The sequence below is a fragment of the Cupressus sempervirens genome, chromosome 6 (assembly GCF_028749045.1).
Source record: "Cupressus sempervirens isolate cs-2001-9-10 chromosome 6, ASM2874904v1, whole genome shotgun sequence".
Lineage (NCBI taxonomy): Eukaryota > Viridiplantae > Streptophyta > Pinopsida > Cupressales > Cupressaceae > Cupressus > Cupressus sempervirens.
The window spans coordinates 527,993,697-528,006,036 of NC_143123.1; the positions used below are offsets into that span (position 1 = coordinate 527,993,697).

At 37.0% G+C, this 12,340-nt stretch overlaps 1 protein-coding gene across 1 annotated transcript in view; it reads right to left on the reverse strand.

Moving 5' to 3' along the window:
* Nucleotides 1-320: 320 nt before the first annotated feature.
* LOC149553343 (uncharacterized) overlaps nucleotides 321-12,340 on the reverse strand; it is a 131,136-nt gene continuing 119,116 nt past the window's right edge. Inside the window, exon 4 of the mRNA XM_089788809.1 lies at nucleotides 321-999. Coding sequence (XP_089644935.1) covers nucleotides 576-999 — 424 coding nt within the window. The 3' untranslated portion in view covers nucleotides 321-575. The remainder of the gene's footprint in view (nucleotides 1,000-12,340) is intronic.

Genomic DNA, 12,340 nt, shown 5'->3' on the forward strand with positions numbered 1-12,340 from the left:
TTAAAAAATAAATTTAATGTTTGGAAGATTTGTCAAATTATTACCCAAGTATTCTCCAATTTTTTTGCGTCCCTTATCAAAATTAGGTTTTTGAGTTTTTCAAGTCTAATTTATTAACTAGACCAGTTTAAAGGGCTGAAACCCTCTCTCAAGGACAGACCATGGAAATGCATAACATACAAACAAATGCAACCTACACTTGACCAAGAAATCCCATCTAATTTTTTCATGATTTCTAAAAAATAAACACTTATATGCTGGAAAACTTAGAATTGTCCTAGATATGGAAGAAGGCCACTAAGTATTCAATAACAAAGAAAAATCCAATGAATATATCATTTATAGCACACTTTGGTAAATACATACAAACAAATAATCTCTACCATATAGTTTCTGGAATGTACTATGCAACATAATTTTCAGAATTTGTTTCATTTTAATCCAATGTATTATTAGAGCTATTTTACTTTATTTCAACTAGTTCAAAATGACACATGCCAAATTTACATTAGAGAACTAACATCAAAGATACTCCATGACGTGCAAAAGTTAAAACTTCAAACTATTTAATTCTTTCAATTCTGCTTTCCTACTGCATTTAACACCTCCAGGGGATCATTATGAGAATGAGTAAAGCCTCTCCTGCGCTCCTCCTCAACTGTTTCTTGAGATCTGAATGCTATAACCCATGCTCTTCTCCAACTAGAATTGCTGTAGTTGCCACCTGATCCATGTGATACTCGTTCGTGATGCACAGTAGCATCCCCACGCTTTAATTCTGCAGCCTTGGGTGTGTCTTTCTCAGAAAGTTTAGCTGAAATTGTATGGGACTTATCACGATCACCATGATGAATACTATGGTCTCGTAATTCTGGTTCGAGATGTGACCCTGGAACAAAATGCAGACACCCATTTTCAACTGTGGAGTTGTCAATGGCAAGCCAAAATGATGCAGTCCTGGTATCATTTGTTATCGGCCAGTAAGCCAAATCCTGGTGCCTGTAAAGAATATGATCATCAAATGGAAACTTTATAACAGAAATTTACATGATAAAGGGTCCGTAAAGAATAATCTAACAAATCTTATAAATAAGAAGCTAAAATACTAAAGAGTAAACAATTCTGTGAAATTCAACTGTGAGATTTTTGTACGCATAAACTTAAACCTTAGAAAATTGTATACATATGCTTCTGAATATAACCATAAAATTTACAAGGTCGTTCTCTTAAATATGAATTTCAAAACCAAACAAATGTTACTCAATTAAATAAGTCTAGATATCTTTATACAGATGATTCTACCCATCCCAAACATAGAGGATTGATGAATATTATTTCAAAGGTATATCGAATGAGATGCAGCCCTTCGAAAGATCAGACATTGAGTCTTGACACAAGCAAAGAAATAGAAAAACTTTGGAAAAAATGATGCGCAACCCAATACAGTCACAACTCAGCTAGTCAATAACTACTTTAACAACATTCTTATCAACTCATTAACAGATAAAAATATTAATTGCCAATGTGTCACTACGCTTGTTGAGCTTTGAATATCACTCTCACCTAAAATTCTTGTCTCCTCCCACCGACATTCAGATTTGAAAGACAAATTTGACAGGTATGGTAGAAAGAGAAAAGAAAAGAAATAGAGAGTTTAGGCTTAGAGTTAAGGAAGGTTTTTAGAGAAGAAGCTTTTGAGAAGTTTTTTGGAGAAAAGTTTTAAAGAGAAGAAGTTTGATCTTTGAATGCGAATGTATTTGTAATTGGTCGTAACCCAGAAGGCCTTACAGCTGGGCATGTATGGTGAATATTTGATGAGTTAATAAAAGATATCTTGTTCTCTCTCCTTGGTGTTGTGTTTGTGTGGTGTTTTCCACTGTGTTAACTCTTGCAAGATAATTAGGCCTCGTAAGCAGGATCATTGAGGAGACTCACTCACTCACAAAGTGACAGACAGAAGTAAGCAACAAGAGGAATCCAAACAACTAAGATTAGCAAGCGGAAGTTTGCAGAAAATCCAAACATCATTGATATGTGAAATGAGAGACAGGCTAGTGGTCCAGACTTAGGACATAATCATCGAAGCTAACAACCCCTCTTTGAAGAAAAACACATCAAACTACAAGATCAGGGAATTTATCAAAGTCCATTTAGATTAAATGGCTATTCAAATCAGCTATTGATCTGTAATTGCTCAAGATACTCTTGAGACACGACAAACACAAGTCATGCAAATTTAAATTGTGTAATTATGTTGAGAGCATAATTTATAGTAATTGTAAGGAAAATGTAGTGACATGACAAGATAATAAAAAGTCCAACTTCACAGCCAGCATCTCAAAAAGTTAAAAAAAAAATATTTAAAACAATCAATTAAAAGATGAAAAGACAGAAGTAAATAGTACAACTAGAAAAGAACAAACTTCAAAGGAACTAAAATCTTAAGCAAATAATAAATAGTTATATGGAAGCATCAAGTCAAAAAGTAAATGCTAACCAAAGTAACGAGATTCGGACCTAGCTCAGACTCGGCAAGGGTATCTCGACTCGTGACCCGGCTTGGACTCGGCAGTGACTCAGCAAAGTGATAAAACCTTTGAAATTTAGAGATTTTTTTAGATTTAAATTAATTCCATGCACCCATTCTTATATAAAGATTGAAGACACAATAACATCATAAAATAGAAGGTAATTTGATCACATACGTAATATACATCGATTACGTAACTACAAAGGCAAAAAAATTAAAAATCAGCCGAGTCAGATGAGTCAAGCGAGTCAACCAGGTCACGCGAGTTAGGCGAGTCAGCCAAGTTGACCCACTGAGCCAGGGTCACGGGTCATTTTGACCCGTCTGAGGTAACTTGACTCGCTGACTTGGACGACTCACCCAACTTGTGGCGAGTCTCATTACTATGATGCTAACAAATCAGAGATTTTTTAATTAATAGCAAAGAGGAAGTGGAGAGAGAAATTTGTAGAATAATGGAATTCAGAAAAGGAACCTTTCCATGCAAATACCTTGGTATTCAACTTGAGAAAGGCATTAGAGAATGTAAATCTTGGGATACGATTTTAGAAAAATTGGATTAAAAAATGGGAAGTTGGAAAGGGAAATGGTTAACTAAAGCTGGTAGATTGACTATGATCAAAGTAGCACTTTCGGCCATCCCCACATATCATATGTCATGTATTCCCCTACTGAAAGGTGTAAAATGGAAATTAAACTCTACACTTAAAAACTTCTTCTAACAAGGTACTAGAGAAAGAAAAAACAAGGTTTGATAAAATGGAGAAAAATATGTAGACCTAAAGAGTTAGGAGGCCTATGCATAAAAAAATTGGGTTGGCAAAATGAGGCGCTAGGGGCAAAACTTATTTGGAGAATGTTTAAAGAACATATTAGTAAAAGGGCCAAAAATTTATTTCATAAATATTTTTAAAAAAATAATCCTCTATCTTTGGTTAGAACAAAAATCCTCCAAAAGGATCAAGAATTCGGAACTTTATGTTGAACTCCCACCTATTAATAGCAAATAACTTAATTTGGGATATCAGTTAAGGGTAGGATGCTTCATTTTGGGAAGATGCATGTGTTAGAAATAGGAAATACTGAGGGGAGAGAGGGTGTGAATCAATACTTTAAAAAATTTAGCCCAAAATTGGATATTATTAACAATATTATAGCTTGCATATGAAAGTAAACTAACTATGTTGAACAGTAAACATAACCATGCAATAAGAGAACTCATAACACCATATTTTGTTAACTAGGGAAACCCTGGCCAAGGGAAAACCCCAGTTGAGATGGTACCCACAAAATGATCCACTAATCAAAACTATCTTGTGAAATATATTGACCCTATTAAGAGTCCATTACATCTGTATAGTGTCTCAGTCCTTGTCAGAGGACTAGTAGTGTAGGAGCACAAAGGAATTTGTTGCATTTTTGGTAAGGGGCTCATTTGACTAGTCTAGAGTCTGAAAGTTTGGAGTCTTGTACTTCTTCCAAAATGGTATTCATATATGTAGTTTTTATTTTGGATACTTTGGAACATTTTCAAACTAAACCCTAATTACCTCGTTGATAGTGCTAATAGGGGCTCCTAGGCCTAAAAGGCAATATTGCTAATTTTGATCCTTGGGAACATAAAGGGCTAACCAAACCAACCAGTTTGAGTTTGTTGGATGTTAAGGAACCTTTCCACTCCCCTATAAACTCATTGGTTCCATATTCAAGCAAAAAGCTACTTTTTGGAGATTTTGTACTTTAAGACCTAGTTGTGCATCTTTTGGTACCTAGGCCATGTTTGTGTGTGAGTTTGTTATAAAGGTGTAGAGCCCTCTCTTGACTCCATTTTGGGGTGTTTGAAGTGTAACAAGGCCACACCACATTTATTATTGCTATTTGAAGGGAGAGTTCTGCATCAAGTGTAACAAGGCCACACTACATCATTATTGCTTATGAGGACTCTGATGTCTATGGAGAGGAGAACCATGGATGCTAAGCTTGACTTGCCCTCATACAATAGGAAGATGGACCCAGAGGCTACAATGGATTGGGTAGATGCCTCGACCAGTTTCTTTGATTGTGAAGACATCCCTGAGAACCAAAGGGTGAAGATTGCCAAGTCTAGACTCTAGGGCTCTGCACTCACCTGGTGGAACTTCATCCAAGATGATAGGGTGAAAAATGGAAAAAAGCCAATCACCACATGAAAGAAGATGATGGCTCTACTTAGATAGACCTATGTCCCTGAGGATTATGAAGTACAACCTCATAAGAAAAGAATGATTTTGAGGCAGAAGGAGATGGACATCCCTACCTACACTGAGGAATTTCAGAAGTTGGTGATGAAATCCAAACTTGTTGAACCTGAAAGTGTGAAACTTGCAAGGTACATGCAAGGACTAAAGCTTGTCATTCAAGATGAATTGAGTGTGACAAGGCCTACCACTGTAAATCAGTGCTACCAATTGGCACTCAAAGTTGAGGAAAAGTTCAAGAGGAGAAATGAACAAAGTGGTAGAAACAAGGGAAAGAATGATAAAGGAAAAGGAAACTTTGGGAATAAAGTAACACAAGGCAACAAACCTCAAGGGGATTCTAACAAAGAGAATACTCAAGGTGAGACTAGTTCAAGAGGTGGATACATAGGAAGGAGAGGAAATGGAAGAGGCAGAAATGGTGGAAGAAACAATGGGCAAATCAAGTGCTACAATTGTAACCAAATGGGCCACTACACAAAAAAATGTCCTGAGAAGCTAAACAACCAAGGAGAAAGAAGAACTAACATTGTTCAAGATGATGATGATGAAAGTGTCAGAGATTGTACTAGTGAAGAAGGGGCTACTCTCATGATGAAGAGGACATTGATCCAAGCATCAATACCAGTGGAACCTCCACAAAGGAAAAATCTCTTTAGGACAAAATGAAAAAGCCATGGAAAGGTATGTAAGGTAGTTAGAGATTTTGGTTCTACTGAAAATCTTGTTTCTAAGGAAATGGTAGATAAGTTGAATCTAAAAAGAATGCCCCACCCTAATCCCTCTCATGTATCTTGGTTAACCAAAGGGCAGCAAACATTGATAAATGAACAAGCTTGGGTAGATTTTCAGATAAAAGACTATAAGGATAGAGTTCTTTGTGACATTGTAGACATGGACATTTGTCACCTTCTAGGTCATCAATGGCAGTATGACCTTAAGGCCAAACATGATGGTGTCACTAATAAGTATCAAATCACCAAAGATGGACACAAATACAATCTTCTTCCCAACCCTGACCCTCACCAAGAAAAACCCAAAGAACAGTTAGTTGTCATGGCAGGTGAGCAAGAAATGTTGAAAACCATCCAAGACTCTCAAATAGGGTACGCCCTAGTCCTCAAACCCAAGATGAAAGCAGTCACCCAAGAAGTGCCTAAAGAGGTAAAAGATCTACTGCAAAAGTACAAAGGGATAGTTGCAGCAGATACACCAAATGAACTCCCACCATTGAGGGACATCTCACACCAAATAGACTTCATACCAGGTGCTTCTCTACCCAACAAGGCTGCATACAAACTCACCCCTGATCAGAATGCAGAGGTATCTAGGAAAATCAGTGATCTTTTGTCTAAAGGACTCATACAAAAGAGTCTAAGTCCTTGTGCAGTCCCTAGTGTCCTAGCCCCTAAGAAAGATGGCAAGTGGAGGCTATGCACTGACTCTAGGGCAATTAACAAAATAACTATCAGGTATTGATTCCCTATACCAAGGATTGAAGATCTATTAGACCAACTTAGAGGAGCATGCTATTTTTCCAAAAAATCAGGCTATCATCAGATAAGGATAAGGCCAGGAAATGAGTGGAAAACTGCATTTAAAACCACTGAGGGATTATATGAATGGCTTGTCATGCCATTTGGCCTTAGCAATGCCCCAAGCACATTCATGAGCCTGATGAATGAAGTGCTTCATGACTTCATAGGGAAGTTTGTAGTGGTTTATTTAGATCATATATTGATCTTCAGCAGCAGAAAATAAGAACATATGAAACAAAACATTTGGAGCAAGTTCCTCAAAGATTGCATGAGAAGAAACTTGCAATAAACCTTGAAAAATGTGCATTTATGCAGACAAAATTAACATTTTTGGGATTTGACATCTCAAAGGGCACTTTGAAAATGGATCCCGAAAAGGCAGAGGCTATCATTAACTGGCCAACACCTAGGACATCTAGAGAAGTCAAAAATTTTCATGGTTTGGCAATATTCTATAGAAAATTTATCAAAAATTTCAATCACATATGTGCACCATTACTTGATACCATCAAAAGTGGTAGGAAAACAAAATTTCAGTGAACCACACAAGCTGATGAGGCATTTCGATATTTCAAGGGAAGAGTGGCACACTATCCTATTTTGGCTTTGCCTACCTTCAACAAATTATTCACTATTGAAACTGATGCTAGCAACCTAGCCATAGGTGCAGTTCTCCGTCAAGTGGGAAGACTAGTTGCATTCTTCTCTGAAAAACTAAATGATGCAAAGAAAAAATATAGTACATATGACCTAGAACTCTATGCAATGGTTCAGGCCCTAAAGAAGTGGAGGCACGACTTGCTTCCCAAAGAGTTCATTGTCTACACAAACAATCATGCCTTAAGTTTCCTAAACAGTCTAGACAAACTAAGTTGCAAGCACATGAAGTGGGTTGAACGTCTCCAAGACTTCACATTTTCAATCAGGTACAAGAAGGGAACAACAAAGAAGGTAGTAGACGGACTTAGTAGGAGAGTGGGATTGATTGAAGAAGTTCAAATACAGAGTATGGGGATCGATGCCCTTAAGCACTTATACAAGGATGATCCAGATTTTGCTGACATCTATAAGGTTTGCTCAAATCTTTCTGAAGCTTACAATACTGCTTATTCTGAATATTTATTGCAAAATGGTCTCTTATTCAAAGGTAGACAGCTCTATGTACCCAAGTGTTCTATGAGAGAAAATTTGATCAGAGAAAAGCATTGTGGCACTCTAGGAGGTCACTTTGGGATTGATGAGACCCTAGAACTCCTAAGAAGGAACTACATTGGCCTAAACTCCACACTGATGTCAAGAAGTTTGTCGAGATGTGTACAATCTGTCAATGAGCCAAAGGAGTGAAAACAAATCAAGGTCTCTATCAACCCTCACCAGTTCCAACAAAGCCATGAGACAATGTGAGTATGGATTTTGTCTTAGGACTTCCAAGGACTAGACAAGGTTTTGAGAGCATTTTTGTTATTGTTGATAGATTTAACAAAATGGTTCACTTTGTTCCTTCTAAGAGCTTAGATGATGCTTCACATATTGCTAACCTATTCTTTAAGGAAGTGGTTAAAATTAATGGATTGCCAACATCCATTATCTCAGATAGAGATGTAAAATTCCAAGGTCACTTTTGGAGGACCCTATGGAAAAAGTTGGGGACAAATCTCTCTTTCAGTTCTACCTACCATCCACAAACAGATGGGTAGACTGAAGTTGTTAATAGATCTTTGGACAACCTTCTAAGGTGCCTAACAAAACAGCATGGATAGTCTTGGGATGCTATCCTTCCCCAAGCAGAATTTTCTTTTAATGATTCAGTGAACAGATCAACAGGGAAGACATCATTCCAAGTGAACTATGGACTTCACCCTAGAGGAATATGGAGTTGAGAGACTTACCCAATGACTTCAAGGTCAATGCACAAGGTGAGGAATTCTAAGCATGGATCAAACAAATCCATGATCAAGTCAGAGATACTTTGAATCAGAATACTGCTAAGTACAAGGCACAAGCAGACAGGAAGAAAAGATAGGTTTCTTTCAAGGTAGGAGATTAGGTTTGGGCATATTTGAACAAGGCAAGGCTGCCAAGAGGACATACCAAGTTGTAGATGAGGAAAATTGGGCCATGTCAGATATTGCTCAAATTTGGAGAGAATGCTTATGAAATTTCATTGCCTCCTAACTTATCAATTTCTCCTATCTTTAATGTTTTTGATCTCACCCCTTTCAAAGGTGATGCAGGTAATAATGATGTAATGTAAGATACTGATGAGACTCAAGCAAAATGGACCAAGGATCTACCACCTAGCCAACCACTTTAGTTGGAAAAGATTTTAGATTCTAAGGTGGTCAAGAAGATGAGGAAGAAGACCCATACAGACTACTTGGTCAAGTGAAAGGGTCTTTCAGACATACATGCTACATGGATGAATGAAGAATGCATTGCCAAGCATGGCACCTCTATTCAACAACTATCCTCAAGTGGGACTTGAGTTTTTCAAGCAAGGGAGTATGGTGCAAGAGCACCTAACCCTTCATTCTCCAGAGAATCTATCATTTTAACTCTACATGAGTACTAATCATAAGCATTTGTGCCTAAGAGTCAAATGTAATTGGTAGATATAGCTTTCAATAAAACAAAGCCTAATTGTATGACCTAGTCCCCATTTGGTGCTTTATAAACCATGGGTATTGACTATGGTCAAGAGGCATTTTTTAGACCTAGCATAGGTTAGCAGTGTCTTTAGGTTTCTAGACATGTTTTAGGCCCCTAGGGCACAAGGCAAAGGTCCTAGATAGTTCAAATTGCACAATTTGCAAAAATTGCCAATAGTTGCTAAATGCAACAAAAGTTGCTTGACAACTTTTGCTAAAACACTCCCCAACAATCACAACCTTTGAGTATCGGTTGGGATGGTTGGGGAAAGACTTCATATAGCCCTTTTAGGCTGGTGAAAGTCATGGAATGTAACTTTTTCTTTGAAATCAAATAAAGATCCCATTTTTCCTTGTACAATGCTGCAATTTCATAGTGTACGGACTGATACAAATTGCCACATGTGAAGAATCTATTGTTTTGGAATCTTGATTATCATAGTTGAATAATGCAATTGATTTATGGGTTTGAAATTCTCTATAACTCAAGATATTCAAAGTTATTTATCGAGCACTAAAATCCTCCATTTAATGGCTAGTTGTAGAAATGAGGCCCTAACTTGCATTGCCACCGTGGGAAATTCTTGCCACTTGATGAAATGCAAGTTAGGAAAGTGTACCATAAGATCCCTAAAGGATGGGAGATGGAAGTCAAGGATCCTATTTTTGGTAGCAAGCCCCGGACCAAACATCTCCATGTGTTTGGTACATGACAATAGGTATTAGAGTGTTGTAGGCAATTGGGGAATGGATGAATCAAACCTAATGGTCGATAATGATGGTTGGTAGGTCCCTACATGTTTCCTAATTGGTAGTTTTTTCTAGTCAATCACCTGATCAACATTACCTTCACAAACCCTAGCAAGTAGGCTTAACAAAGGAATTTGCTGCATTTTTGGTAAGGGGGTCATTTGACCAATCTAGAGTCTGTAAGTTTGGAGTCTTGTACTTCTTCCAAAAGGGTATCTGTATATGCAGTGTTTTTTTTGGATCCTTTGGAACATTTTCAAACTAAACCCTAATTACCTCATTGGTACGGCTAATAGGGGCTCCTAGGCCTAAAAGGCAATATTGCTAATTTTGATCCTTGGGAACATGAAGGGCTAACCAAACCCACCAGTTTGAGTTTGATGGATGTTAAGGAACCTTTCCACTCCCCTATAAACTCATAGGTTCCATATTCAAGCAAAAACCTACTTTTTGGAGATTTTGTACTTTAAGACCTAGTTGTGCATCTTTTGGTGCTTAGGCCATGTTTGTGTGTAAGTTTGTTATAAAGGTGTAGAGCGCTCTCTTGACTCCATTTTGGGGTGTTTGTAAATGTAACAAGGCCACACCATGTCATTATTGCTATTTGAAGGGAGAGCTTTGCATCAACTAGGCCTTCTCAAAAGCCTTAACCCTACTAGGAGTTGATATATACAAATACAAAATGTATGCAAGATAAGCCCACTGCCCAGACATGTAATATACAATGCAGTTCTTCAATATAATGAGATAGCTACAAAAACCTCTTTATACTATTGTTGATATTTTCAATATCTGATATTGCCTTTGCTGCTCATCACAAACTTTATCTCAGTTCGCATTCCTCTAATCATACATCAGAATTCGCATATCAATCATATCACATATATTCCACATAACTTCACATATAACAATCTTTCTTTTATACCTCACTAATTTCAAATTATCTGCCTAGATAGCCTCCATGTCTTTATACACTTTACAAAATATAAAATTAACTTCCATTGACTTAGGGTTAGCATCTAGGATGTCGTCCCTAATTAGTTAAGTAATTATTTTGTAAACAAAATAATTCCTTAACCCCAAAATACCCATTTCTATATCTTACTCTGTTCTACCTGTATACTGCTATGACTGGTAATCTATCCATAACTCCTTCTGTACTGTCCTAACTGACCTATAGATTTAAACATGTCATCTTGATTGTCTTAGGTATCTATACTTAACTTTGCATGTGCCCATGTTGCATCTGTAAATTGCATTGGGTCAAAACTCTACCTATTATGCCAGATAAGCTAAGTGATACTTAAACAATTTTCTAAGTACAACTGTCATAACTCAATCTTCATGATCTGCCCTCTTCACACAGATAATATGTTTCCATAAATGACAACATCAAATATCCTAACCTAGCCAAATTTCCAACAATCTCCCACTTTGGCATTGATAGCAACATGTGGGAGAATTGGCTAAGTCTCAAAAATACAATCTTCAAACTTTAGCCTTCACAAAACATCACAGAAATTACAAAACTGTGGATCATTACGTTTTTTACCATCTTTCCTTATATTTCCTTATTACATTATAACTTTTGCATTACTCCCCCTTACTTATACCTTATCTCTTCCTTGTATGTAATTTATTTTAACTCTTCCCCTTTTATATATCTCTCTCCTTTTTCTTTTCATATGTATCTATACAATCTATACAATTTTCCTTATCACTCCCCCTTTGACATCAATCACAAAGGTGTCAAAACTTATGTACAAGTCAAAATTTTGCTGCATTACCTTCAACGTTGCTATAGGCTGGTGATCTGCAAGATGCAATCATCAAAGGTTTGCTTCAAAATGGTGAACTCCATGTCCCATTTCTCTTTCACTGCATCTACTACACCCAAGTTTACACATAGAGAATAGGATGCTATCTCTACTGCATCTAAATCTGTATAGGCAAACTTATCATAAGATGCCTTCATTGCCAAGCATTCTTCCAACTGTCTTTGTACAAGGTCAATCTTCAATGTAAGGTGTTCCCTTAGTAATGAAAATCTCTTCAACTTCATCTCCTTTTGTAGCTCTAAGAGCTTGATGTCATCATTAACTTTGCTGATTCTTCTCAAGATCTACAATCTTGGCCGAGGGATCTTGCACTTCATTCATTAGTGCTTCAAGTTCTCTGATTTTGCTACTCATCTCCTCTGTAATATCCCTAATTAGTGTGTGTACTCCAATAATCTTTCCTTCTGTCTGACAGTGTCTCAATTCCTTGATCTTTTCGTCAACATTCTTCAAATCATTTCTAATATTGTCGCACACCTTTCTGAATATCTTTGCATCATGTAGAGTTTGTGCCTTGATTGCTGCTATATGTGACAAATTTGTGAATTTTGCATCAGTAGCTTGAAGAACAACTTTTGCTCTGTCTTGTTGGTCTAATTCAGTCATCTTCACTGATATGGTATTCTGCAATCCATCCATTACCTCCATCAGTGTATTCTACAGACTTTTCACTTTCCTGCACTTCTCAATTATCTTGCTAAGTGGTGAGATCAATTCAATTTGATCATCATCACCTTATCCAGTAAGAGCTATTAATGCAAGGGGTGTCCTAGAAGAACTAGGTACACTTGCCTTCTTC